Source organism: Heterocephalus glaber, unplaced genomic scaffold, assembly GCF_053883595.1.
Source record: "Heterocephalus glaber isolate CG9 unplaced genomic scaffold, H.glaber_assembly_v1.0 deba00001523, whole genome shotgun sequence".
NCBI lineage: Eukaryota > Metazoa > Chordata > Mammalia > Rodentia > Bathyergidae > Heterocephalus > Heterocephalus glaber.
Genome location: NW_028258327.1, coordinates 22862592 through 22885816, shown reverse-complemented (window position 1 = coordinate 22885816; position 23225 = coordinate 22862592). Strand labels below are relative to the sequence as shown.

The 23225-nt window shown below is 36.3% G+C and overlaps 1 protein-coding gene across 1 annotated transcript in view; it reads right to left on the bottom strand.

Moving 5' to 3' along the window:
* Nucleotides 1–22807, bottom strand: part of Tbx18 (T-box transcription factor 18) — a 28208-nt gene extending 5401 nt beyond the window's left edge. Inside the window, exons 1-6 of the mRNA XM_004860249.4 lie at nt 21934–22807; nt 20691–20895; nt 18475–18576; nt 15287–15458; nt 8950–9117; nt 5770–5834 (exon numbers count right to left, since the gene is read on the bottom strand). Of these exons, the coding sequence (XP_004860306.1) occupies nt 5770–5834; nt 8950–9117; nt 15287–15458; nt 18475–18576; nt 20691–20895; nt 21934–22216 (995 nt within the window). The 5' untranslated portion in view covers nt 22217–22807. The remainder of the gene's footprint in view (nt 1–5769; nt 5835–8949; nt 9118–15286; nt 15459–18474; nt 18577–20690; nt 20896–21933) is intronic.
* Nucleotides 22808–23225: the final 418 nt, after the last annotated feature.

Sequence of the window (23225 nt, the reverse complement as noted above, 5' to 3'; positions counted from 1 at the left end):
TGGAAGGATCAGGGTGGGGGTGGACAAAGAAAGTCTAGTTAGGAGCAGTTGAGCTTTCAGATATAAGCATCTCAGAAAACAACACTGGTATCAACAGGCATCTTCAACTGTGGCTCCTTAGGAGCTTGCTACAGGCAGAAAGAAATGTTTCAGAGGGGGAAGCACAAAGAAGCCACACAAGACTCTTGTTCACATTCTTGAAAATCGAGGCCAACTTGGTTGTTGAGAAGGTCTCCCTTTGGGCTAAGGAACTAAGGTGAAGAAAGACCATCTTGGCTGCTGTGTGTCCAAGGTTCTGCTATGGTCTGGAATGAACACTTTCTTCCTCTTATAGGACTTCTTGTCATCAAACCATGCTCCTGTAAAACCTCTCCTAAAAGACATTTTTGCCCACCACTCATTGCCTCAGCAACCATCTCAGAGGAGCAATCATCCAAAGAAAACCAACTTCCTCTCAAGGGGCACAATATTCACCACCAACCAGGCTGGGCAATAAGAGGGCCAGGAGAGAGCAACACCAACCTCCCCCTTACCTCCTGGCAGTGAGCAGTAGAGCCGGACAGAGATCTCATATGGCTATCATGTATATGGAATTAGTGTTAACATCACAAATTATTTTAAAGCCTCAACATGTATTCTTAAAGAATGTATGATTAAAGATATGAGGTAAGTTGATTATTTACATGACAAGCATATTTTAAAACAAAAGCAACTACTCTAATTGCATCTATAAAACTTTTACTACCACAAATGATTGAGGCTCCCCTTTCTTATGTATCAGATGACTAAATCTTCTAGGTTTTTGGGTTAAGGCCTTTCTCTCAATTAGCCATTTTCCAGGCAGCCTGAGACTTTCACCACTCATCTCAACCACCTCAGTTCTAAGTAATTTGTTAAGATAAGACTGTGCTTTTCACTAAATCTATAGCTCTAATGTAAGAAATGGCTGCTTCCTGAGAGTATCAAATACTAACTCAGATATCTCTTTTGACCATCAGATACTCTAGTAGCTCTAACTCAGTTTCTACATCCTGTGGATTTCCTTTACTTCCAAATCATGAACTACAAAGTAAGAAAAAGGGAAACCATTCCCAAATGTCACATCACCTTTATGATAGTGAAAATTCTCCAAAGGGCAGAAGTGATTTGTGCAAATATTACTGTCCTTTTGTGCCAAGATATTACACGGAGAATTTGAACATTGGAATATGCAGGGTATAGTCTCCATTAATTTAGTGATTTATATCCTCACTTGGGGGCATCTTAGTGATAGAAAAGCAGCTATACATTTGTGGGTGTGTGGCGTGTGTGCAAGCACATGCTGTCATGAATTCTTCAGTCATAGGCTCAGAGGAGTTCTGTTCAAAGAGTCCTTCTGTTCCACGCCACACAGATGCTATTGCGGGGCTTCCAAAGGGAGAGGAGGGCACAGAAGGGAACTGTACCTGTTTTACCTGAATTACCTGAAGAGAAGACCAGAAGCTGGTTTACACATAATCAATGTACTACAGAAACAATTATTTAGTGGTAAGCACCCTAGATTGGGATTAAAAGAACTGAGCTGTGACTGCAAGTCACTAAAATAATTGTGTGGCTCTGAGCCAATTTCTTACACTCTCTGGATTCCAGTTTCCTATAAAGTGATGATTAGACTGTGAAAACTCTGAAATCCCTTCTAGCTCACAACTTGTTTTATTTTAAGTGATTTTTTTTTCCAAATCAGACATCAAAATCTGTGGCAAAACTATAACTCAAATCCAAGATTATGCCACATGGTTATATTTTCTGTACTACTAAAGTACTGATTTCTGGGCAGTGTGGCAGTCTCAAAGCCCCACGTTGTCTATGGGTTGTATAAAATACTCGACTAATGAATGCTAGGTGCTATTTAGCTGATCACTCTATATTTGGTTTATACCCATATTAAATGTGTCTCTTTCTAGAAATAAGATTTTTTTAAATGCAAAAGAATGATAGAATATAGCTTTATTTTTAAACTGCTTTTTATCACCATATAGATGGATTTTGACAATGGTAGATTTAAATAGTAAAGATGCCAAAATAATTATGGAGCAGTCTTGAAGGAAGTTTACTATGATAATTAACAAGCATCCAGTGGACTTAGAAATGTAATAGCTAAATCAGTGTGCATTACTGTATTTTTAGCTTTAGGAATATAAACTTTATTGTGTTTCAGATCCATAAACCAAATACTTGAGAAGTTATTGAGTATCGCAAATATATAACCCTAAGCTTCAAAGAGATGCTCTAAGGTGACATATCTACAAGCGATCTGATTCGGAACTACTGATATTTTTCCTGAGGCTGCTGTTGTTCACACTGCAAGTTCCAGAAAGGATTTCAGATATTTTGCAGGAAGCAGTTATAAAATATTTATTAGCTGAATCTGGACTTTTGTTAAAAAGCCTTCATTTTCTCCAGTAATGGAGACTTTTCTCATCTAGTTAAAGAAAAGATGAAAGGCACCTCCTGCAGGAGAGTAGCCAAGGCGATAATTTATACAAGGTGCCTTTGAACAACTTCCACATTTTATCACCGCCCTAATTTATGCTATCAAATGGCCAAGTTTATTTAGTAAAATGGTTATGTTTTTCCTGAAGGATTTAAAGAGAAGAAATTTTTGTACCTTCCTGAGTAAAAAATTTTATAGGGTCAAACCTAAGGCCTAACTGAAGAATGAAACTATTCTCAGCACATAAATTCGCTCTCACATAGCAAATGTCTTGCAGGAGAGCTTTTAAGGGGTGAAGCTACTGATTCCTATAAAATAAGCTATGGAGCCATAAATAGCCAGGAAAGGATAATTTTTAATTAAAGAAAATTGTTTTATAAAGTTTAAACAATTACATGTCTCTGTTTATTTCTTGTTTTGTTCAATTTGTTTCTTTCATATATGAGGAAAAATAAAAATATTTTGCTTTAAAAAACAGAACTGGGGTGACAAAAGAATATTTTGAACTTTTTCTTCATGGGCTGTTAATGTGTGAAAAATTATTGTGCGCCTCTATATTCCCAAGACCACTACATCCTCCGCCAAGAAAAATAATAAATAAATTAGAAATGTTTATAACTGACCAATTCTCTTTTCTTCATATTTGTGTCTTTTACATTTACCAGTCAAAGTGGTAAGATCAAAATTTGTAAACAAGTGATATTGATTTATAGGTATTTAGCAATAGCAAAATGGAAGATAGATAAATAGCAAGTAGGGAGTTTTTTTTTTTTCAAATGGATTGGGGAGCTAAAGATGGAGGGAGAGAAGTGATAAGAGGGCTAGAGGATGAAAAAAAATAGAAGAATTAAGCTGTATTATGTACATGTACTAATTCCCCACAATACATGTAATCATTATGTATTGAAAACGTATTCTATTTAAAGAAAAGATATTTATCAGGCCAGGGATATAGCTCAGTGGTTTCCACCACCACCTGCTGCGCAATCGCAAGGACCCAAGTTTGATCTCCAGTACCAAAAAAAAAAAAAGAAAAAGATATTTATCATTGCAGGGTTATCAGTGAAAAGTTTATCGATGCTAAGCAAGAAATAGTTTCATGAGAAAAAAGTTAAAAGTTTATCTTACTAGCAAAGCAACCATACATAGACACATTATACCTCATCTCTAGTAAGTTATTTAACAATTGGATTAAAATAAATATTTTAAACTAAAGTGTTAAAACATAATTCATTATTTTCTGTATGTCCATTAGAAACATTTAATGCTTTAGGAGAGTCAGGAAATAAATAATAACAAGCACAATTACATGTCACACCTACACTTCCTGAAGCAGACAAAGGGAAGAAAAAAATACATATCAAGTCTAGCCTTTTGACTTTACTATACCACATAGACTTAGTAGTTTCTTTTTACTAATTCTACTAATTTTTTTTCTGGCCACGTTTAAATAACCAAATGTCCTTTCGTTCTGTTGTCATATTTAGACTTCTTTCTGAAAACTTGTCATGTGCATCTATCATCTCACTTTCAGAATATTTATTCATTGTTACTGTCTATATACTTTAAGAATGTTTCTTAAATTTAGTGCTTCAGAAATGAATTGACAGATTAGAAGCAGTGAGACCTCCAGCAAGGTCTTTGTTGGAGCAATACCTTAGACATAGTTCCTGATGTAAACTCAAAGCCTGAGTTTACTCTCCTGGAGTACCTATATTAACAAATTATTTTTCTGTTTAAAAAGAAATAAACTGAAACCAATTCAAGAGAATTGATAAATACTGTTCCGATATAATCAAAGCACAAGAGACTCTATCAAAGCATTTGTCAAAGTAGAAAAAGAATCACCCAAAAAGTTCCCAACAGTCACCTCACTAAGTGATGATCTTAGATTACCAAACTATGGTTCAATTTGCATTCAATTTTCAGTAAAGTGAAAAATCTGAAAATTGAAAAATTCAGAAATCTCAAAATCAAGTTAGCCAGTAACTAATGTAACATAACAAAAGCCAAGCAAATACATAAAATAATTTCAATGCAGGAGACAATTTGTGGGTGTTAGGAATACTCACAAACTTTCCTGCAGGGTGAAGAGTTTCAGAGGGAAGTCTTTTCTATTGTTAAGTCTTGTTGATCCATCTGCACTAAGTTGAAGGTTACTCTATTCTCTGTTGTATTTTAATTACAGTTTAGTCCTTACGCATTGAAACACTGCTTGGTGTTTAATGATGTCTCACATATGAAGATGACATCAGGCTTTTGTAACCAATTCAATATATTCTGAGAAAAGATTTCTGTCATCAACCTTGTTCAATTAATCAGCTGAAAGAACTAAAAATCTAGACTATTAACTGTGTTTTCTCTCTAAAATTTCAAATAAAATATCCTCTAAAATAATTGGGAATTTTTGACTTCTTGCAGACACACTTGACTAACACCAAATTTTCAAGGAGTATTAGAATAATCTGAGAAATAAAGTAATAAAATTTTTCAAGTACTTCTTTTTAAAAACAAGATGTTTTTAAAAACATTGAAGTCAAAGCCTTACCCAGAAAAGGCATTTGGAGAACATTAGTCTATTATTACACTCTATTACTAACAGTTATTTTAGAAAATGTTTCACCAAACTGTATTGGAATAGAAACATATCAATCAATTTAAAAACTCTTGGCATACATACTAGATGATCTGCTTTTTGATAAAAGTAATAGAGTGGAATTCATTGTGGTAGCTCTCCCACTTAGTACAAACACCATAAAATACAACACAGAAAAAAATAAACAAGTGTGTAGCTGTCATCAGAGCCAAGACAAATTTGGAAAGTAAAGAACATTGGCTCTTTTAGAAACAGGAAGTAGTTTCATATTCCAGATGGAAATCTGAATTAACAAGAGACTTCAGCAGACTCTCCAAAAAGAATCAATAGACAGTTGTGTCATCACTAAGGAAATTCTAAACCAATAGCAGAGGCAGAGAAGGTACTGACTTGAAATACAGAGGCCCCTGAACATGTCAGGGCTTCTTCAAGGCCACTTCAGAAACAGCACTCGACATGCACTCTGAGTGTGTCCATCTTCACCCCAGCAGCATATGTGAAAGTTCACCTCAGAGCAGGCCACACCGTTACACTCCAAAACTAACTTATGTCCAGGGAACAAAAGTATTAACCAATTTAAATTCTCATCAGAAATTATTTCCATTTAATGTCAGTATATACAACTGTTTAGTTGGTAAGGGAAACTCACAATAAGATATCAAATACAGTTATCACAACTAGGTTTTTCAGTAGGACTTACCTGTTTCGTCCGGAGTCTCTAAAGCCTTTGGCAAATGGATTCCTGTCTATCTTAAGGCGAGTAATCTGCAGAGTAGGAAAACAAATCACATCTTATATAAAGATCAAATAATATTTTTAAGTACAGCAAATACCACAGGCGTACAAATGATTCAAAAATTAACTGACGGAAGACACTATTGCATGTTTCTCACCATTCCCCAAATATTTTAATATCCTAGCTGCTAAAAGAAAATTTCAAAAACCATACAGAATATTCACCTGCTATAAAAAGATACCTATCTACTTTTTATTTTGCAGTACTAGAAGAGAGCCCAGCCAGGGGTGCTCTACCACTGAGCTATATCTCCAGTCCCTTTTCTTTCTTTCGTTCTTTTTTTTAAATTTTGAGACAAGATTGACTAGGCAAGACTCAAACTTGTAAACCTCTCAGCCTCCTTGAGTGCTGATATAGGTGTGTGCCACTGTGCTCAGATCTCCACAATACACAAAAGTTTGTTTGCTTTTAATACTCCTAAAGAAGGAATATATAAATTATCTGTCAATATTTGTCTTCTGTTTGATGATCCTCTTGGAAATGAAGTTACTCCCTTTAACTTTGCTAATGTAGTTTAGTCCTATTCCTCTTGCAATAGAGGTGATGGGGAACAAGTAATACTCAACAACTTCTGCTTATTAGCTTATTTTTATGTTTAAATTTTAAGCTCTTAACACAATGTTCAAAATTGGGTAATATCCACACTCCTTTAACTTTCTGCTTGTGTATTTTTCTGTCTATCCTTTAATCTTCATGACTCTCATCTGAAAGTTTTATTCTTTCATCTTTTATCTGGGGAGTCCTAACTTTGTCACACCACTACAGTATCTAAAGAGAGGTAACCACTTTTTGAAGGTTCTAATGGGATTAAACCATATATATACATACATATATATATATATATTAGAAACAAATAGCATTTTAATTTTAGCTGGAGTTCAAATTTGTTGACTTATCATCAGCATCTTTCCCACTGGGACCCCAATTTGGGCTCAGGGTAGAATTTACAAATGTTTCCAAATAATCTCCACTTAAAAATCATCCTGAACTTGACACTAATAAATAACATCTCATCTGTTTCTTACCCAATCTCTACTACGCTCAGAGGAATTTACAGAGTTTTCTCAGAGGTACACCATGCTTTGCTTTTTAAATTTCTTGGCTTAATAAAAATCACAAAGTTAATAAACATATTTCTAATCACACCATCTTGACTAAGGATGAAATTTGTTGGCTATCATTAAGGCAAAGAAGTCTTTGAAGTTTCCCTATACTACCTGTGCATGCTCTCAGCCATCCTCCAGACAGTGGTGCAACACTTAAGATACATGTGTTCCATGTGATATCATCTTGGTATGTGGATAAAACTGCATTATAAAGGCTATAATGAAAAGGTTTGATAATTACTTCACTATGTCTGCCATTTTATCATTGAAGGGAAATTTTGTCTTTACAGATTATAATTCAGTTCTCTGTTCCTTTCAGTACTGTTTAAGTAATACTAAATAAACATACAAATTTTTTTTTTTTGGTACCAGGGATCGAACTCAGGTCCTTGTGCTTGTGCAGCAGGTGGCGAAACCACTGAGTTAAATCCCCAGCTCACAAAATTATTTTTAAGAGTATAGATTTATATAATGGTGCCTGTCTAAATAGAAATATATCAAAATTACTATTATCATTATTTTTATTACTAACATTACCATATTTATTAACTGCAGACTATGTATACTGTACTGTTTTAAGCACACTACTCATTTAATTATCATAGAAGATTATGTGTACATATTACTCCAATTTTACATTTTTTCCTTTAACATAAGGCTTTAAAAGTAACTTTCCTAAGATAATATGGTTGTTAGCCAGTAGAAATGGGTTAGAAACCTAGGTTGTAGAGCCCAAATCGTTGACAACTGGGTGAATCTACTTATCAATTTTCCATGAATTCTTAAAAATGATTGCCGGGAAATTAAAAAGTGAGTGTTTCTGCATTTTATCATTATCAATTTCCTATCTAATTTTTCTACTCTCTTAATTCAATCATCAATGTTTATTAAATGGGTGCTAGCCCCACTATGTGCCAGGAGCCCATTGCATTACACTTAATACATCACAAAGGGTAGAAGAAAATGCATATAGAGCACAGCTAATTTGTGTGTGTGTGAGGAACAGAGAGACAATGAATCAGGGTTAAAATTGTACTAAAACCTCTGCTATTTTCACTTTATACACTGATTTTCTCTCAGAAAATTTTCATTTTCTGGTATTTTAAGAATATCATCCTAGTTATCTCTAGACCTTCTAAAGGTTAGAGCCCACAACCCTTCCTACACGCCTATATGACAGAGTGGCAGCATGAGTGTAGGACACAGGCCTGCTTCCACTGTGAAACTGAGGTCTCCACACGATGAGAACACTGGGCCTCTCAGTGCAAAAGGAGAGCACATAGAAGAGTCCGTGTCTCCTAAAAAGCTTTAACATATCAGACAGCACAGCCAAGAAAGTAAAAAGCCTTAAATTTTTAACTGAGATGTAAACAGAAATGGGTGCCTAAAACAATTCGGCTAACCACTGAAACTTAAAAAAAAATGTACCACATACCATATTAGCCTCCATTACATAGCTTTCTTATGAAAACTGGCTAAGATTGCATTCTGTTCTGTATTTATTTGACTCATGTATACACAGACTTAAACAAATATATATGTTTATTCACATAGAAAAATTAACTTCGCAAATTATTTCCAACTTTATGAAATAATTACTTCACAATTGCTAGTCTCTCGGACTATAAAGTACACACTATTCTGTATCACAATTAAAGCATGGCTTGAAACAAAAAGCCATTTTTGGAATACAAAAAGTGTCTGTACAGTAAAAGTGATTCTGAAATAGTTTCATGAGCTAGTTTTAAAATCAATCCCAAGATCTATGATACAATTCCCTTTTTATATTTTACATGCCTGTCTCCTCTTGACTGAAGAGATTCTTATTAGAGTAGCCTTACTTGGAGAATCATGGTTAAAGAACTGTTATTTTGTACATTCACAAACACCCACACACATGCTATTAATACAGGAATAAGAATAGCCAGCTTTCTATTTACCACTAGAATGTCTTTTAAAAATTAGCTGAGAACAATACCTGCTGATTCTGATAGGCAGTAACAGTTGTGAAGACAGTTTCCAGAAAGGAGAATGCCTTCACCCCCTCCCCAGATGGGACAGGCTTGATGGGAGAAAGATCATCTCCACAGTCTTTACGGATGACATGCACTCGTGGCTGGTATTTGTGCATGGAATGAAGAATAATCTGTTTTGAGAAAAGAAAATCCACATTTAATCAGGAACCTCTGCCCAATCTTGGTACTATGACGAAATATTTAATATGTAAAATAAATTCCTGCTGCTGGGAATTAACATTTCCAAGGATACACAAGCACCAATTTAATAAAATACATCACAATTAGAGAGAAGGGGCTAGGAAGTTATTTGTAAAATTTATATAAAAATATAAAGCAAAAATGTTTACTCAAGTGAAACTCTGGGTACAACCATGGCAGCCCAAAGTCAAACTTTTCTATTGTTTAAAATATAAGAATAAATTCATGTGAATAGATGAAACTAGAGTCCAAACTAGTAAAACTAAAAATGAAATTAAAATTATTATTTAAATTGCATAAAATGTAGTCTTTAAATATAAGTATTTGCCCTCAAGATTCTTTTTAAGTGGGAATTATTTCTTCATCACTGACTAAACATGTCTGCCTAGGAGCAAGGGGAATTTTAAGGGTCCCTAGGATTAGGTTTGTGGTTCACAAAGTCTCTGATTGCCAGGAGAGCCAAGTGTTGGTGCCTCCATCACAACAAGTCTTCTTAAAAACTCATACTACAGAGAATGGAACACTGGCCTTCACAGACTCTGCTGAGTATTCTGTAATATGGCTAACCACCTTCTACTCAATTATTTCACTGAGAATTTATCTTGAGGAAGTATTCCAAATTCAGAAAAGCTTTTCATGTACAAAGATGTTCATGGAAGAACTATAAATCACTTACATGCACAATATGAGTAGAGTAATTAAGTAAATGAAAATCCACACCATGGAATCCAGTAGTATTCAGTTGTTACTAATACTATTTAGGAAAGTTTTACTCTTGAAGTGACAAAATAGGACCCAAATTGTTTATGAACTTACCAAAACTACATTAAAATAGAGTAAAAGGGATCCATACAAAGCTATGTACAGTGTGATCTCTGGATGATGGAATTGTGGAAGAACTTTTTCTCCTTCTTTACATATTTTATGCCATTAAGGGTGAGCATCATTCAGTGGGATTTTCTATTTGCTCTTGAATTTTATATTCAGATACTAATAAATGATTTTAGTAAAAAAAAATCCTATCTTTCCTAAACTGTAAGATCTGAATTTAGGAATTTGGAGAGGAAATCTTTAAACAGAAGTCATGGGAAACACAGTAGGTGACTTGCCTCATGTCTTTCATGATGTAGGCAGTTTAATAAGCCAAGTTCAGAGTCCTTGGTCAGCTCAAACACATACAGTCTTGCACCTGGAGAGTGCACTCATTGGCACAAAAGGATGCTTTTACCTTCTGGTAGTAACTGATGCAGCAGTCAGGTTGTTTTGTTTTGTTTACCCTAAAGTTTTCTATCAGTGGAAGAAATGCCTGGATAGCAGATCTAATAATTTTGCTGTGATCTTGCTGATGATACAAGCTCCTTGGGAGAGGCAAGAGGGGCCAACAGCCTTCATCATCACCTCTGGACACATGCACGAATCTGAACCCTCAGGAAACTGTTTTTCCAGGTGTAAGAGAAGGGCAGAATTTCAATGATCCATTAGTGGCTCATGAAATCAATTCAAAGGGTTGCAACCAGACATTTTAAAAATAAATAAAATTGTTAAAATAAAGTAGAAACTAGAGTGAGCTGCTTGTAGTAAGGATGATAATAAATACTATTTTTGCAAAATATTTTCTGTTACTTGTGTGTACATTATATGTAGAGTATTTCTTGCTATAAGTCAGGTCAAAAACTTGAAAAACAGAGCAACATTTAATTCTAATGATTCTATCAATATATCCTCAAAAGATTTTCAGTGAATATAGATTTTTTTCTCATTTCATCAGTAAATAATTCCTAACTGATTATGTCTGCAAATCTTCATTTAAAAAGATATAATGGAAATCTAAGTTTATATCTTTAGAAGCCCCAATATCTCAGTGGGGTTCAAAAGTATCTTCCAGTTAGTATTCTTCTCAGAACTATGTTAAGGGAGGGGATTAGGAAAGAGGGAAACTGAGGTCTGTTCTCTGCCCTCAATTTAAGTGTGCTCCTTTCCTATTTGATATGCAGTGCTCCATATGACATTTCTAAATCTGAAAATACCAACATTAGTGCCCTAACTTAAAGATGAAGCAGCTAAGGTCTATAGCAACAAACTTCTGAATCTTCACTGCTGGACTTGGAAATCAGCTGCTTTGGCCCATGACTCATTTTCTGTACACCATGTTTATGTGTATTCATTATAAATTTACATTGTATAGGCAGGGATAGTCATTGGGCTAGGCCCAACAAAATAAACACAAAGATGGTTCTCAGCCTGAAGAGGCAGATTAATCAATTAATAAGCCCCAAATGATGTCTCAGTCACTGGCTGAAAGTTTATGATATAAATTGTCCCAGTCCTTTTCCAGAATTATTTATTATTATAATAATAACTTTCTACCTTACCATTCTTGTAAATGTGAACATAAAACAGCCAAAGACCAATTTTATGTTATTTGTTAATTTTAAACTGTTTTTTCCTTTCTTTCTTTATTTCCTAATTAATTTTTCTCTTTAAGAAATAGATACACTTGATATTTTGGGGAGTAGGAGAATTTGAGGGAAAACTCTTCCTCTCTTTTCCAAGCTAAAAAACAAAATGCTAGTGGTAAGAAAACAGAATTTTTAAACTCCCAGAGAAAATTAACATAAGTTTCAGAAGCAAATACCAGAGGTAAGAACAACTAAAGAAAAATTGCTTACATCAAACAAGCAAAAATAAGTGCATACCCATTTTAAAAGGTTAGAATAGACAGACTTCAGTGAAAGAAACACAAATTTATTTGGAATTTCTGTCTATCAGTCATGCAGAAAAGATTCTTGTTTTATGAAGAACCTCTTCTCTCAAGGAGATTTCTCCACATAGTTATATACATTTTGATTTTAATTTTTTATACCCTTTCACAGTCAAAAAAAGTTGAGATATTTTAGTATATGTGCTGCCAAAGCGAGCACAAAAGTTGAGATATTTTGAAATAGGTACAGAAATGACTGTTGTGTGCCTGTTTGCATGTTAAGGACCAAATGCCAATAGTAATCTGAAGATTATTCAAACCAAATAATATATGTTCAACATCGTCTATAGGAATTTACTGTATCCCTGGAAAATTTTAAGGCATGCCAAACAAGTGCCAGTTGTTCTTTATAAGATAGCACAATTTGATTTTTTTTTTTTTTTTTGGTACCGGGGATCAAACTCAGGACCTTGTGCTTGCTAGGCAGGAGTGGCACCACTGAGCTACATTCGTGGCCCCAAAATTTGATTTTTAAAGAACTGTCATGATGAGTAGTCAATATTTTGCTTATTTAATAGAACAAGCCCAACCAGGAAAACCACTGCCCTTATAGGAACACCACAATAATAATGCTCATCACCAAAACTCAAATAATTATATCTGATGTGCCTGTTCTATGCTTTCTATTTCTATTTAGACAGAGTTCTTAATGGCATTACCCACTAGCACAGTCACACAGACCTATGTCCATAAACACAGAGTACTTTCCCATGTAGAGTCTAATACATGTGTTTCTACTTTAAAGACTAGATTTGAGTCAAAAGAAGCATAATCTTTTGTATTTTGGATCTGATGGGTTGAAAGTGCCTGAAATTTGACAGACAGGCAGCTGCATCCAGTCTTACAGAACAGCTCAATACGGAAACTCCTTGCTGACTGCAAATTTTCCAGATGACTTAAATTCTTATGCTGGAATAAGCAGAGCAAAAGATCAAGAAGAACAGATGATAAAAATCTGGCTCTCTGCAGTTGGTGATAGTTGGTACCCACTCACTTTAAATGGTAGAGGTCAATGCTGTAACAGCAAATCACAATCTCTGTAGCAAGACAGTCTTATTTTTGTTTTATATGTGATGCTGCATATGAAGCACTTCTTATAAATATATGCTTTCAAGTTCATCGGTTCACTCAAAGTTCTCTGATTTTAATATAGCCCGTGAGAAAAACAAACTTCTAAGAGTGGAAGCAACTCGCCCAGGATCACCAATGTGTCTTACCTCTAAGCCACTGTAAATTCCTCCCACTACAGAAACCTTTTCAATCTCTCCTGTAACATCCTGCTTCCCCACCTACATAGTTCTCAAGGAGAAACAGAGAGAATGAGGGTATTGAATCCTCCAGGTCTCAGCAGCTGTGAGTACAGGCTCTCCTCCAGGCTCCTGACTAATGTACTCCCTTCCAAAGTATACCAGCACTGGGAGGTTTAAGGTGCATCATTACCTGTCTTCTCATTTTTCAGGAAAATGATAATCTAAATGTTTCTATATATATTGAGATATATAGATATAGATATATATAGATATTGATATGTATAAACTTATCAATATATATAAACTTAAATCTTTCCATGATTCTGGGGGCAAACCAAATTGGATGAGAACCAAATCAAATTTCCCCATAAGGTGAATACTAAACCTAACCATCGAATTTGATTTGGTTCTTGTCCAATTTGGTTTGTGACCAAAATCATGGAAAGAATTAAGTTCATTATATATATCAATGTATTTTATATACATATATACATACACACACATAGATATTCTATTTTCTAAAGAATGATGTTTTAAATAAAGTCTATTGAAATTATAAACAAAATCATATAGATAAATTGCTAAATCTGTATCTAGTATTAGATATGCTAGGGATTAGAAACTATTAGATACAAAGATTTCATTCATTTGAACTGAAAGAATGGTGAAATGATTATATTGATTTAAATTATTTAAAACTTTGTACTTTATCAATGATAGTGTATAGATTTTGGGTCCAATTACCTCTTTAAAACAGGTATTCTTAAACTGTAGAACTCAGAAAAGGGTAGCGTACTTTAAGTTTTTTAGATTCTGAAAACAAGTATTAGAAAATGGTCTTTAGTCTAATGGTATTTTTTTCCTATCTGAAAGAAAAAAAAAAACCTCAGTGAACATGCTGCCAGCATTCACAGAAAATTCCCTCAATGAGACAGAAGAAACCAAAGTTATTTCACTGAAATCAAGGAAAAATAATTTTTACAAACAATGTTAACTTGTAAAAGTAAACATAGAAAATAAAAAGAAAGGAAATAAAGTAACATACTAAAATATAGGGCATGAAACTGGATTCATAAAGTCTATTTTTCTGATTGTGTCTTATTATAAGAGGCAACAATAAACAAAATCATTATTGATGTGAGGATTTACTAAATATGTCTTAAAAATCTAGACACTATATTTGTACAACTCTGAAATTAGTGCTAAAAGGTCTTCATGAAGGTAAAGTGCTTATGCACTGGCTGGCAACTTGAAAATCACAACCTGTTATCACTTTATTACCAGCCCATGTCAGTTTGTATTCTTGTTTTAAAAAGATTTGCTCGTAAATATACTTTCTTTATGTTACTGCTTTGAGAAAGGTTTTGAGTAGGTTTTATGTATGATATATTCTTCAAAAAACATTTCAGTTCTGCTTCAAGCAAAACCCTCTGAAATAACAGAAACCTAATAGAAATGCTAATTTTAAACAGAAATCAGCATGTATCCAGACTTACTAATTTACTAATATAATAAGGTAGACATCTTCCCTAACAACAATGTGGTACAAAAATTAATAAGGTGTTAAAATGGCTGTATTATCGGAATGGCTGAACTCTGACTTCCTATCATGGTTCAGCAGTTTTAAAAATAAAAAGAATTATTGTAACATTTTTGACACATTAGATTTTCCTTTAAAGCAACTGGGAGTGTGCAGATGGAACACATGAACCATATAAACCTGGACTGACTCTGATAAACAATGAGCCCCAACTCACTGAGCCCAGAAAAGAGTTTGATGCAAGGAGGACACAATAAATCATTATCCCTGCTTATCCAAATTCACACAAGTGTTTTGGCTAAAGAAAAGTTTACCTTGGATTCTTTCATTCCAATACAAACACAATATATAGTTTTAGTACATTAAATGCCTCATAGGATACTTCAGCCATAAGCATGGTCTCTGACAAAAATATAACCTGACACAAATGTAATCAGATTATGCACATGCTGATCAACCAGGAAAGCAGTGTCTTGGAAATATCTATTTCCTTCAGTCAGACATAGGATAGATATGGCTGTGACATCCAATGGTGGCCATCTACTCACATGGCCTTGGTCATCCAATTCATTGTTGGTGAGCTTCAGCTTGTCGAAACTGATCACTTGTCTCATCCAAGTCTCCCCAGAGGCAGGTGAGTCTGGATGAATATACACCCGGGGTGGCACAGGGGAGTCAGCATTACCTGCCACCATCCATTTGGAGCTGTGATAAACATACCTAGAAGGCAAAGACAAGAAATGCCCTCAGGATCTGGACTACTTTTTCTTGGTATTTCCAGTTCAGCAGAATCAAGACCAAATGTGTACTCTTTTTAAAGTCTAAAATAAATTTACTTCTTCTTTATACCCAAATTAAGTCTTCAAGCATTTTTCAAAAACTTTCTGACATAGTGGGGGTCTACTGACAACTCAGAGTAAGTAGGATATGAAGGGTTTAGTGAAAAATATGCACACTATCACAACTACAAATGCAAATGCTGTACCTTAATTCTAACCATTTATTCACATTAGGCACGCTTACTCTAGACTGATATTTTTCACCTGAATATTCAATTGACATGAAGTTGCCAAACTTGCCTTTAAGTAAGACTCAAAATACTTGAAAGTTATATCTTAAAATGTCCCACTTCCTTAAAGATCACTTTGCATTTTAGGCTACATACAGGCTGATGAGACAGACAGTATGAAGGTGAGAAAAACTGTCATATTTTGAGAGGAAAAAAATTCTATCTATTATCATTTAGAATTGTATTTTTCTAATGCTATGATACTATAAGGTGAAGATAAAGTATTCAGTTTAATATAAAATTTTTATCTCCAATATTTCTCATACCAAATAGTTTTCAAATGCCACTAATGAAGATACAAATTACACTTTAAAAATGCCTTATCTAATTAATATCACTTTTCTAATTAAGAAATAAAATACGCTTATTTATATATTTGTGCAAATATATTGATTCAGAGAGAACAATACATTGAGTGACAATATCTCAAGAAATAAAATCTCTATGTATTATCCTATAATCAGAGTATCATTTATTGTCACTTTAAAATAAACTAATTAAAAACTAGAAATTAGAGTGAAAAGAGTATAAAATAAATTATATAGTCTTAGATGTTTTTGTTCCATATGTATTAAAATATGTCATACAATTTATAGTAAGTTTGCAAATAGTGTCAGAAAATTCGACCTGTATAATATGTAAATTTCTTTTTAGAAGAGAAGATGGGAAGGTAGGGAGGAGAAACAGAAGTAAAAAGGATGAAGATACACATATATATATATATACCAATTCCCCAGACTGAATGTACTTATTATGTATCAAAAGCATATACTAGTAAAAGCTTTTTAAAAATAAAGGAGCATAAAATATTTTCATAACATCTCTGATGCGGTTTGAGGGTCACATATTTCATTCTCTTTTGAGCTCAATATGCTTCTATTGTTTACAGTAATTCCTTTCCTTGGAAAAAACTACATAAGTACAAAATTAAGAGTAATTCTTACACCCTTCCTTCAAATAGTATAGTGTAATTTTAATAAATGAATTCCTAACTGCAGACTCTTGTGATTACTAATTTTACATTCTAATAAGTAGTAATCATTTTTAATTCAACCAAATATCACCCTGACATCACAAAGTAAACTAAATTTTTTTCTAATACTACTGAAAAAGTTGGAAAATAAAATGAAAATCTTAGCAATTCAAGAAAAAACACTTCACTGTAGCTATGATTTGGGTTCCTGCCAAATTAAACAGTTATATGCTCTATCAAAACCTTGAAAATTATGCATATTAAATAGTTCCAAACTCCACATGCACTAAGCAAATAAATGCTACATGTTACACATTCTTTGTAAAACATTCTAAATACAACACTAAAAACAAATTTCTTTGTACTAAGCAATGTAAATGAAAGCAAATTTATGTTAACAGTTTGATCTTTTAAAAATCTAGCATTTTAATACTATTATGAGAAGTTTCCTGCTTTCTGTGAGAGTAAATAAGAATCATTTGTTAAATAAAACATCAAAAATATATGGAAGAGTTATGAGGAAGAATTAGGACACAAACAGAAGAAAAATGATGATTTCTCACTATTTTCCTCACACAAAACTCAAATTAGAATATGGGTTTTGAATCAAGTATATTTAAAGAATGAACTTGTATGTCTTCTAGCTTCTGTTATGCAGCAGATGATTTTAGCAAAATGTCCTCATTTAAAATAAGTAATAAAACTTATGCACAAAACACAAATAAAAGTTCCTTTCTATCATTCATTTTGTAGTATTTCATGTCCTTGTTTAAATTAAAATCTGTGTATGTTTGACACCATAAACCTGTTTTGCAAAAACTCCCTACATTTTTACAGTGATAAAAACCAAATTCGATTTCCTTTAAAAACTATTAGGTACTGTAATTATTTTTAAAAGATAAGACAAATTTAAAACAGAATCTGTCTTCTAATCTTCCAGACATTCAAAACTTTCTTTTTAAAATGCTAATATTTCTAATTCTTCAGAAAAATAAGAAACATTGTCACTAAAAATTTTTGATTTGCTTTCTTCCAGAAAAAAAAAAAGAGTGAAGGTTGACTTGAAACCAAAGAATATTTATCTTTTCAAAAATTACTTGCTATCTAGGTAAATATATTCTCTTTTATAATCCAAACGTAATGAAGACTTTAAACAATAATTGCTAACTACCAAAAAATTACCAAAAATTAACAATTCATTGCCAGTTTGGAGATGTCATAATATCAGAATGAATTGTGAGATTTTATTTATTTTACTTGTGAAAAACTTTAGATAATTTTCTCAAAAGGAAAAAGTCAACAAATATTTATGATTTTGAATGTAACAAGACAAAGAAGTTAACGTAAAGATCAAAAAAATAAAGAAAACATAACATTTCATTTACCATTATGTGTATCTACAAACTGCGTATAAAATCCTCTGAAAATTCTCATTGATATATGAATCTATATGAAAGATACATTTAGTTTAGCAATACTAAATTGAACCCTATTAGGTATTCAATGGTTGAAGACATTTTTGTTTCTATTAAAAGCCAAACAGAAATTCTGTTTCCACATTTTACATTCTGTTTCCACATGGATCTGGAAATTCTATAGGCTTCTGGAAACAAAGATCACAGCAGTCACAGATCAAATGGCCACTCCTGACAAAATCCTAGTGCCTTCTTAAATCCTGTATCCAATCCTTATACCTGTATCTTTTGTTGTCCACTGGTACAATATCCATGGCAATGTAGTATTGTTGGTGAGGATCTAATCCAGAGATCTTCACTCTCATTGCAGGAAACATGCGCCTATTTATGAAGGAGAGGAGAAAGAGCATTTGGGTTTTTTATTTCTCATAAGAACTGAAAATGAATAAACTTCTCTAATCTGTTTTCAATATGATCAAATTTATAGCATTAAGTTTGGTAAAGTGTTAGAACATAGAACATATCCAAACCAAAGTTTTAAAATGTAACTTATTGTACTCTATGTATATATGTAACATGTTTATCAAATTGTCAGTATAGCTAAAAACAAAAGAATTGTCTACTGAGGGAGTAATGGCACTAAAGAAAGCACTTTTACTTTTGAAACAAAATCAATACATATATTTACTTTTAATAACACAAATAATAAAATAGAACAAGTGGTAGAAATAGAAATTTCAAATTTTTGAAAGTGATAAAGCATAATGTGAAATTTTAAGAGGGTTATAAAAAAACCACAAGGAGCCAATGTGCCATGCTATAACCAAACAATATATTCTTTATTGAGACATGACTTCCTGTCTGCAGCATGGTAAAGATGAAGTGCAAAAGTTGCTCTAAATTTGAAAGGTAGAATAAAACTTCTTTTCTGAATGCAGAAACTAAACACAATGTAAATTTACCAAATCATTTTTTTCTCCATTATACTGCAAAAATGTTTTCTTCCTAAACCACACTTACTCAAATCTTTGCTAATTAAAACTGTGAAAATCTCCACTTCTCTGAGCTTAGAAGAGATATAGTAAAGGAGATGCTAAAGTAGATGCACCTATCCTCTAAATTGTGCACAGCAGCAAGGAACGCAGTAGGGAGTGATTATGTATAAGAAATAAATGTAGACATTTGTTCTTTTTGTAAAAAAAAATCTTTGATTTATGTCCAGGACTGTGCCAGTTAATCTAATTTTTCCTAATTTAACTTTATAGCATGAACTTCAGTACTGTTATTTACCAATTTTTTCTATTACTTTAATGCTGTTAAAGAACACTTCCAGAGGACTGAGAAAGTCCATTATTTCTAACTAAGCATGGGAACAGTTTTAATACAGCACTTGCTGCTTAGTGTTATTTCAGTGCACCTGTAAGATAAAGAGTAAAGGTCTTTAACTATATCCTTTATAAGACAACTGTTGCTTTGTGTTGTTGAAAAACCGAATTTGGATCATTAATAAAAGCCCTATGAAAATGCAGAAGGCAGCATATGGATTCAATAAAGTATGTTTTTGTAATTTCTAATAAGTTTGGATACTTTTATACTATCCAGGTTTTTGCCATGTGTACTCCCTGAAAGAGTCTTGTGTGTTTTTTAAAGTTTCTCTTAAGGATATTATTTATAGAGTTTATTGCACTGAATGAACTGAAAATTTGAAAGTGCAAATGTCTGTGTGCCTACCTCAAGTTAATATGATCTACCAACAAATTCATTTATTTTACTAACTGGTTGTGCAAATTCCATACTTTAAAATAAAGATTACTTCTTACATTTATTTTTAGCATTCTTCAGCAAATTTCAGCTAATGTGTTAGAATTTCATTTAGGAAAAATATTTAGCCATGCAACTTGATCTGCAAACAGGATTTTTTAAATTCAGGATAATTATTTTTACAGCTACATATAATTAAACATATATTATGAAAGATTATAATGTGTTTTCATCCTAGTCTAATTTCAGAATCATACAACAGATCATGTTCTTACAGTGCCAAGAAATCTTCTGATAAAAGAACCAACCTGGAAAGTTTATTTCTGAAAAAGTAAACCATAGTTTGCTATGGAATAAACTGTTTTAAGAAGAAAAAAGGGGGAGGGTAATGTTCTCTGGTTCCAGAACTAATAACTATAGTCTAAATAAATGGCTGCACTGACGTAAATATGACCTTGAATCCATAAATGCTCTCCACAGGGAACATCAACTTTGAGGACGATGGCATTCGTGACCACAGCGATTTCTCCCAGTATCAACAAGGGGGAGGCTGGCTGTCACCTACTGCTCGGTGGCACACTGAGGCAAAGCCAGCCTAGAAGTGAGGCAAGACCCCAGCGGTGTCAGGTCTGTCAGAAAGTGTTCCGCATGCTGCCAGAGCCTTCTCCCAAACCGTCCAGGGCAGGGTGAAGCCGGAGCCGGCCCAGGAGGTTCCGCGTCAGCTTGCCCCTTACCTGCCCGCCTTGGTGATGATCATCTCGGTGCCGATTTCATGAAAGCGCTTCCAGAGCTCGGTTCCTTGCAGATCCACCCTTGGCGCCTGCGGCGAGGTCAGCGGGGTCTCGGGCCCGGCCGATGCGGGCGCCGGGGACTCCTTCGGGGAACCTCCGGGGGACTCCAGTGGGGAAGCATCCTGCTGGAAGCCATCCTCACAACTGCCTGGACAGCAAAAGGCAGAGAGGGGACACGGTGAGGGCTTCCGAGGGGAGGCAGGCGGCCAGCCAAGGAGGAAAGGACTGAACAACGGGGACGCTCTGGTGTCTTCGGGTCCTTGAGATGAACAGGCGCTCCGGAAAGGTCTGCCGGGCCCCCAAGTCCCGCGCCCAGGGGCGGCCCACAGGCCGCGTCAGTCCACCCGCTGGGCCTCTGCGGGGTCCAGGACCCTGACAGCTTCGCTCTGCCCAGGGGGTCCAGCAGCTTAAGTAGGATGGACTCCTCCGAGCCAAGTTCCCGAGTGCAGAGTCCTCAGTTCAGACCCCGTCACTACTGCGCCCCGAAGCACAGGCAGCCCTCGAGCCCCGGGCCCTCGGCCCTACAGAACTCAGGGGCGCCTCGCTTCGAGCCAGGGCTGAAGCAACTTCTGGACACCTCTGCAGACTCCTCTGCGCCACGCGTCAAGCCCACCAGCGCAGAAGCGAGGCGAGCGCTAAAAGCCAGCCCGCGGCCGCCTTCGCCTTGGCCCGGGGAATCAGTGGGGAAGGGACGGGAACCGCTCCGCTAACCCCCGGGAAACCACGTTTGCAAGTACGCTGCCCTCTTCCTGGTTTGCACCAACGACTTAGGGCATTCGTTCCGGTTGGGGTGGGGGGGTGTTATGCCTTCATTCTACCTCCCCCCACACACCATCTTAGGCTTTTAAAAGTTGAGAAAGAAAAAGGAGCACCCATTGGCTGGAACCCCAAGGGAGGCAGATGCGAAATGCACAGATCCGCGCCGCTCGGCTCCACAAACTACCGAAGGGCGCTGAGTGGGTGGCAGCAGCTTGCCGTGACCGTGTGGGCCGTGACCTCGGCTCGCAGTGACGCGGAAGGCCAAGGCACTCGCGGCTGCTTTGCCTCGCTGCTTTTAGGCCACCGCGCGCACTCAAGCCTAGACTCGCAGAAGTTCAGGTTCGCGGCGGGCGGGCGGGCGGGCCGGTGGGACTGACTTGGGAGGGGACACGCGAGGAAGACGCTGGGCAGGAAGGGACCAACTCACCCGCGGCTCCTCGGGAGCCACAGCTGCGCTCCAAGTCTGCGCAGCTCCGCGCTGGCGGCGGGTGCGCAGAGCCTTCGTCTCCCTCCGAGGAGCCCTTTTCTGCCCCGCCGCCCCGGCTGCAGCCTCCGTCGTCCGCGGCCCCGGCCGCCTCTTCGGCGCCCAGCTTTCTCCGCTTCTTTTGAAGCTGTTGCTGCTTCTCGGCGCCGATCAGCGCCTCCACGGAGAAGGCGTGCGCCTTGAGGCTGAGCATGCTGCACGGCGAGCCCCTCCGCTTCTCGGCCATCCCCGCCGCCCGGCGCCCGCCCACCCCTCTCTCATATACACTCACGCGGGCACACGCACGCACTCGCTTTCCTTGGAAGCCCTACCCCAAAACTGAATAGTTCTCAGTGCCAGATCTCCCCGCTTCCCTGCAGAGGGCAAAAACAAATTTGGCGTTTCCTCTCTCGCTTGGGTTGGGTTCGGAGGAACCGGCGACGAGCCGACCGCCAAGTTTCTTTCCCTCGGTCTCTCTCTCTCTCTCTCTCTCTCTCTCTCTCTCTCTCTCTCTCTCTCTCTCTCTCTCTCTCTCTCTCTCTCTCTCTCTCTCTCTCTCTCTCTCTCTCTCTCACTGATGTACTCCTTCGTTCCCACCCCCTCCACCTCCTCCTGCTGCTCTAAAATCTGCCTCGACTGATGCGCCTGAGAGGACTAACATGGGTAAAAAAACACTCTGCGGACACAAATTAGGGATTGTAATTGAAATTTGTTGCCTTGATCTGTCAGCACTTCCAGGCAGGAGAGTGGTGGGAAGAACTTGCTCTTTGGCGTCAATAAAGCGGCGAGGGGCGGAGCCCAGTAGTCTGTCAATCACAGTGACGGATGGCCAATCAGACGGCGCCAATTCTGCGCAACTCGCGCCCACTTCCTTACAAGGTCTCAAAAAACTCGGAGTGAAAAGCGCCGCCATCTGGCTTGGATATGCCAGCCCATGCTTGCTGAATTCTGTGAGTCTTGCTCCTAAACCCAGTCCAGCCCTCGAGTCTCCCAGCTTTTCTCACCAGAATCTGGAAAGGCAGAGGCTCCTGGCTTTAAACAGAGAAACTCTCCAAGTTAGCACATGAAGAATCTTTCAAGGAACCTTAAATCCCTGTTCCACGTCCTTATTATTTAATGTTGCTACAAGCTCAGAACGTTTTGGAAGATTGAGAGCATTCAAAAGTCATCCATCCTAGGCATCCACCTAGGTCATTTCTCATTTAAACATTCCCGCGTTTAGTAGCGCCCATTCTACGTGGAGCGCGGCACTAAAT